Source organism: Zingiber officinale, chromosome 7A (assembly GCF_018446385.1).
Source record: "Zingiber officinale cultivar Zhangliang chromosome 7A, Zo_v1.1, whole genome shotgun sequence".
NCBI lineage: Eukaryota > Viridiplantae > Streptophyta > Magnoliopsida > Zingiberales > Zingiberaceae > Zingiber > Zingiber officinale.
The window spans coordinates 138487883-138494527 of record NC_055998.1 but is presented as its reverse complement, the minus strand read 5'-3'; the positions used below and the strand labels follow the sequence as shown (position 1 = coordinate 138494527).

Sequence of the window (6645 nt, the reverse complement as noted above, 5' to 3'; positions counted from 1 at the left end):
TAATTGTCTTATTTTATAGGGATGGAGTGCGATTAAAAAAAAAATGCTCATTTGATGAAATTACATAAGATAGAGGGTAAAAGCTATTTATGGATAAAATTACGAGTAAAATATTATTTGATAAATTTTAAAAGATTTGCTTTTAATTTTCTATCTATCTAAGATTAATAGATTATACTTTCTTAAATTATGTCGCACGCAGGAACAAAATTGTGTTTTTTTTTCAAAAAAAAAAGTCAAAAAGTTCTTCTAATTTTTTTATTTACTTTCTAAAAAATAATTGTCAAATAAATACAAAAAATATTAAAATAAGATTGCTGTGTCTCTCATTATTATATATTGCAGTGGTGCCTCAAGTAGCAAGTCCATCTCCACTTGCCCGCAGATTTCCGGCGATTTCTCGCCATGGACCGCTCCGATCTCCTCCCGGCGGGCCTCGCCGCTCTCGCCGTTATCCTCGCTCTCTACTTCCGCTTCCGCACGAGGCTGCCCCCCGGGCCCTGGCCGTGGCCCGTCGTTGGTAACCTCTACGAAATCAAGCCCGTTCGCTTCCGGTGCTTCGCTGAGTGGGCCCAGAAGTACGGCCCCATCATGTCCGTCTGGTTCGGCACCTCCCTCACCGTCGTCGTGTCCAGCTCCGATCTCGCTCGCGAGGTGCTCAAGGACAAGGACCAGCAGCTAGCCGATCGCCCCCGCACCCGCTCGGCCGCCAGATTCAGCCGCAACGGGGCCGACCTCATCTGGGCCGACTACGGACCCCACTACGTCAAGGTCCGTAAGGTCTGCAACCTCGAGCTCTTCTCCCCCAAACGCCTCGAAGCCCTCCGCCCCATTCGCGAGGACGAGGTCACCGCCATGGTCGAATCCATCTTCCGAGTCTGTACGCAACCAGGTAATCGACTTCTCCAGAAACTAATTTTGATGCATCGTATTTCAGTCTCGGCACTTGTTTGTTCGGACAGAAACAGGGAAGTCCTCTTTTTTCTTGTATGTTTCTTGATTGCAATCATGTTAGTTAGGTAGGTAGGATGTAATTTCTGCTTTTAGGAGGAGGGTAGGTTGGTTTTCATATCTTACAGGGTTGGTTCCGCTGTCTGTGATTTGTCTGTTTAAAGCTAGCTAAGGCACCTGGAATTGGAGGCAGACTGAGATCTGGGGCCAATCAATAAGATGTTGATCTAATCAAAGGGAGCATCAAGATTTGGTTACGTACGCATTCTGTCTGATTCAAACGCAGAGGTGCTATTTATAGAGTCGTATTTGTTTGAAAATTGTTTGTGCGTGATCAGACAGCAGATCCCAACATGCTTGATCGCTCAATTAATGTGTTAACATGGTAGAAACTTTCTTGGATTATCAATCCCCTCTTGGTTTATAGTTCAACCATCCCAGCTCCATTTGCTGCCAAGAAATCCTTATTATTAGAGATATGATTTGGTGAGAATTTTTTCACTTGCATTTAGTAACTTGATTCATTGGAAGCCATGAAATTTAGTGGCAGCTGTATGAAATATTGGGGAATTTATTCTATATGGAGGATGGCCTTGGGAGATCCATCAGCTATCCCTTTGCGTGGAAGATGATCTCATTATGCCATGTATGGTCAAATTGCTTAAGTGAAGAGATGCCAAACTGAGAATGTGTTGAGATGATGAAGATTTTTTACTTGAGAAGTGAACTGAAAGTCAAGTACTGGCCTAGACCAAAGACAGGTTGGTGTTGAGATGATGAAGATTTTTTGCTTGAGAAGTAAACTCAAAGTTAAGTGGTAGCCTAGAACAAAGACAGGTTGGCGTTGAGATGATGAAAAATTTTTACTTGAGAAGTGAACTGAAAGTCAAGTACTGGCCTAGATCAAACAAAGTTTAGAAGTAGGTTCCACAACTTAAGTTCCTAGGTCTATCGTGTTGGTGCTATTATACATGTTTACTGATGTTTATCATATACATAGTGCAACTGTGCAATATATGGTGTAATAGCTCTCGGTTCTTTTGAATCTCTTCCATTGCTAGTTTTAGAACAAATAAGCTGTAATTTTCTTCATCCAGTGCCATGCAATCCTAATTGAAACTGGAAACAAGGTCCTAATCCCTCATTTTCTACAAAATGTGAGTGAAATAGGCCAACAATTTATTTTGTATTTCAAATTTCCAACACAGGCCAAGCAAGTTGAGGCCTATTTAAAGAGCAAATAGTGCATGCTGCTTGATCAAGTGGTATTGCATGTCTATACTACATAAAATACTGAAGTTAATATGTCTCCATGCAGCTGACTAAGTATTAGAGAACTTTGAAATGTTCTATTGGGAATTTTGATTTGATCAAGGTGTCTATTAACATAAAATTCAAATTTGATTTTGTAGAAAAGATTGGCCTGAGCTTTGTACTCAAGGACCATCTGCAAGCTGTGGCGTTCAACAATATTACACGTCTTGCTTTTGGGAAGCGATTTGTGAAACCAGATGGTACTATCGATGAGCAAGGAATCGAGTTCAAGACAATTGTTTCCAATGGCCACAAATTTGGTGCCTCCCTCTCACTTGCTGAATTCGTGTCATGGCTGAGGTGGATGTTCCCACTCGATGAAGAGGCCTATGAGAAGCACAATGCTCGAAGGGATAAGTTGACTAAAACCATCATGGAAGAGCACACTCAAGCACGCTACAAAAGTGGAGCTAAGGATCACTTTGTGGATGCGCTTCTTACACTGAAAGACCAATATGATCTTAGTGAGGACACAATTATTGGACTTCTTTGGGTTCGTGACTTCAGTACCATCCTTTATATCATTTCGTTAAAATTATATAGTTCCAGTAGTTTTTTTGATATTTCAATAATCAAACTTGCTATGATTTATTAAACCTGATATTTAGCTAAGTACAACCAAATTTTTTGAATTGCAGTAAGGTAAATCATGAACCATTTTGTTATGCCCTTGGTTGGATCTTGATTTTGTAGCAAATTAATCTTCATTCTCAGGATTGATTACACTAATTCTTCATTTCATTCTGATTATTTCTCTCTACTATATTACAGGACATGATTACAGCTGGAATGGACACAACTGTTATATCAGTTGAATGGGCCATGTCAGAGATTGTGAGGAACCCAAGAATTCAAGATAAAATCCAGGACGAATTGGATAGTGTCATTGGACAAGAGCGCATCATAAATGAAACTGACTTTGCTAATCTCCCTTATTTGCAGTGCGCTGTAAAAGAATCGTTAAGACTCCATCCTCCAACTCCCCTCATGCTTCCCCACAAAGCCAGTGCAAATGTCAAGATTGGTGGCTATGATATTCCCAAGGGCTCCAATGTGCTTGTCAATGTTTGGGCAATTGCACGCGATCCAACTGTTTGGAGAAACCCTCTAGAATACCGACCTGAGCGGTTCCTCGAGGAGGACATTGACATTAAGGGTCATGACCTTCGAGTGCTACCATTTGGAGCTGGTCGTAGAGTTTGCCCTGGGGCACAGCTGGGCATCAATTTGGTTTCTTCAATGTTGGCACATCTCTTACACCACTTCAAGTGGACACTTCCCGATGGTGTTAAATCGGAGGATGTTGATATGAGAGAGACTCCTGGGATGGTCACCTTCATGCATACTCCATTGCAAGTCGTTGCACGCCCTAGGTTGCCAACCCAATTATACTCCCGCGTCCCAGCTGAAATTTAAACCGCTATTACTTTTGCAGCTTCTTCCCTTGCAAAGCTTCTATTACTTTTGACTATGTTGTGTTTAGATCACAAACAATTGCCATGAACAGAAACAAAAAGAATTAAGACCTACATGTTTCAGTGTAGTTGTACTTTGGTTGATTGTGAAAACTTCAGGTGAAGTAGTTTGTTGGCAAGCTAACAATTGGTGACCTGTCAAATGTTTTAAGCATGCATTCCTTGCTGAAATGAATATTCAACTTTGATTGAGTAGAGAAACTCATCACTATAGCTCAGAGTGTCATTCTTATCAATGGATCAAGATATGGGAAAGGATTAAAGACAAGGGAATCCACTGTCTTCCCTCTTTCAACACCTTCTCAGACCTACTGCACAGAATTCTGAAATTTAGCTGTAGAAATGGGGCCATAAGAGCATTTGTTTACTACAACATTCAGGTGAGACATTAATTTCCATCAGGGGTGAAAATTGAAGGTCATTACTGACATGTTTCTCTGTGTTCAGTGGATCAAAAATTAATTTTAGTAAGCCCTCTAACTTACATTGGCACACATGAAGAATAAGGCAGGAAATTGGCAAACATTTCTGGTTGTAATGAGGTAAAATTGCCTATCACCTATCTGTGCTTTCAATCAGGTAAGATCATACCTTATTTCTAAGACAAGAAGTAGTTTCTATTGGTGCGGGAAGTATCCGACGATCGAACCTAAGTTTTGATAATGACAAAGGAATTCAAAGTTAAGATTCTTTGTTATCTAACATGCTTTAATAAGGTTTCAGGAAAGTCCTAACTGCGGTTAGGCAGGTAAAAATCCTAAGGGGTGGTAACCTTAGGTCCTAGGGGTGGTAACCTTGGGTGAAGAAAAACCCTAAGGGTGCGTTTGGTTCGGGGTTATTCTTGATAACCTTGGTTATCCATCCAAGGTTATCAACAAAAACCTTGTTTGGTTTAGGTATTCGATGATTCCCGAGTAATGTTCCATGCCCGACACGTCAGCAAAAGGGTCATGCAGCCCGGAACCGGAAAACCTCATAAAACTAAAGTTTTTCTTGATTCCGGGGTTAATGAATTTTTTTTACCAAAAATACCCTCCGATAAGAAAAAACATGAAAAAAGAGAAAAAAATAAAAAAAAAATATTAAAAAATATAAAAAAATAAAAAAAATGTTTTAAAAAATTTAAAATTTATTTTTTTTAAATAAATAATTTAAAAAAAAATTTAAAAATATAAATTTTAAAAATTAAAAATAAAAATTTTAAAAATATTTTTTTAAAAAAAATAAATTTTTTTTAAAAATTTTAAAAATAAAAAAATAAAAATAAAATAAATAAATAAAATTAAAAATTAAAAAATGTAAAAAAATAGAATAATATAAATAATATAAAAACATTAAAAAAATAAAAAAAAACACATAAAAAAAGTAAAAAATATACAGGAAAAAGAAAAGTAAAAAAAATTTAAAAATAAATAATAATAATAATATTATTACTATTATGTATAGTTGGTTTTGTAACTGAGGGTAATACAGTAAAATATTAAACTAGGGTATTCATTAAAACCTTCAAACAAACAAGTTTTTGTTGCATTACCTACGTTGAACCAAACAACATTTGGTTATGTTTTATTCCCCATAACCTTGGTTATGTGATTACTTGGTAATCACATAACTAAGGTTATACATGATGACTTGAACCAAACGCACCCTAAGGGGCGGCAACCTTAGGTCCTAGGGGGTGGTAACCCTAGGTGGAGGAAAACCCTAAGGGGCGGCAACCTTACAACCTTAGGTCCTAGGGGGTGGTAACCCTAGGTGGAGGAAAATCCTAAGGGGGATAACCTTAGGTCCTAGGGGATGGTAATCCTAGGTGGAGAAAAACCCTAGAGGGCGGTAACCCTAGGTCCTAGGGGGCGGTAACCCTACGCGGAAAGTCCAGTCGGTCTGGAGGACCGGACTGACATCAGGTAAATCTCCTGAGTGGAGTAGGTGATGACGCGTTCCCCGTAGAGGGAACAGTAGGCGTCGGGTCGACCTAGGGTTTCCGGTCGGAAATCCGAAGTCAGACCCGGATAGTCTGTTGACTGTTGTATATTCTGTTTATGATTATGTCTGTTTGCTAACTTTGTGCTGCAGGGTATTTTTGTGATTAACATATCTTGCAAGGACTAAAGTGCAAATTTGGCCTCGGATGAACAGTGCCAAGGCGCCTCCATGGAGCTTGGAGGCGCCTCAGGTGCAAAACCTGAGCTGGCTGCGAAGCAAGCTTCAAGGCACCTTGGAGAGGCTGAAGGCGCCTTGAACAAATTGATGAAGGCGCCTTGGAGAGGTTGAAGGCGCCTTGAACAAGATAAAGTTCGACCAGGTCAGTTCTGATCCACGCGGGTGACGCGGCCAGCCTGGAGGCGCCTTGGAGGGGTTTAAGGCGCCTTGAACACCCTTTCTAAGAGGGGTTCGAGCAACAGCAAAATACAATGAAATAAAAAGTTTCCTCGTGCTGTGTTCTGCTCAAGTATTGCTTTCGAAGTGCTGCTGCAACATTCCGACGACCTGGAGCTCAGATTTTTCTACCACTGTTGTTGGTATAACTTTAATTATAGTTACATTTGTAATTAATTTGTAATAATTATACGAGCTTATAGTTGTTGCCCACGGAAAGCGATCAAGGATCGCGGGCCTTCGAGTAGGAGTCGATCTAGGCTCCGAACGAAGTAAATCCACTGTGTTCATCTGCTTGTTCTTTTATTCCACGGCTTTAATTACTCGACGAGCATTTTACGATTCCGATAATCGAACGAAATAGTCGCGAGCGCTATTCACCCCCCTCTAGCGCTTCTCGATCCAACAATTGGTATCAGAGCGGGATCGCTTTGAACTGGTGCAACCACCATTTAAGCATTTTTTCGTGGCTTTGTCGTTTGTATAGGTTAAAAATTAAACTTTACGTCTTTCGTTTTTTCCCTCC

General features: G+C 39.9%; 1 protein-coding gene across 1 annotated transcript; it reads left to right on the top strand.

The window, feature by feature from the left end:
- The first annotated feature begins 351 nt into the window (after positions 1-351).
- Positions 352-3808, top strand: LOC122002816 (p-coumarate 3-hydroxylase-like). The gene is made up of 3 exons (XM_042558161.1): positions 352-892; positions 2364-2758; positions 3037-3808. Exons 1-3 carry the CDS (start codon positions 406-408, stop codon positions 3679-3681), a joined length of 1527 nt encoding a protein of 508 aa, XP_042414095.1. The 5' UTR covers positions 352-405; the 3' UTR covers positions 3682-3808.
- Positions 3809-6645: the final 2837 nt, after the last annotated feature.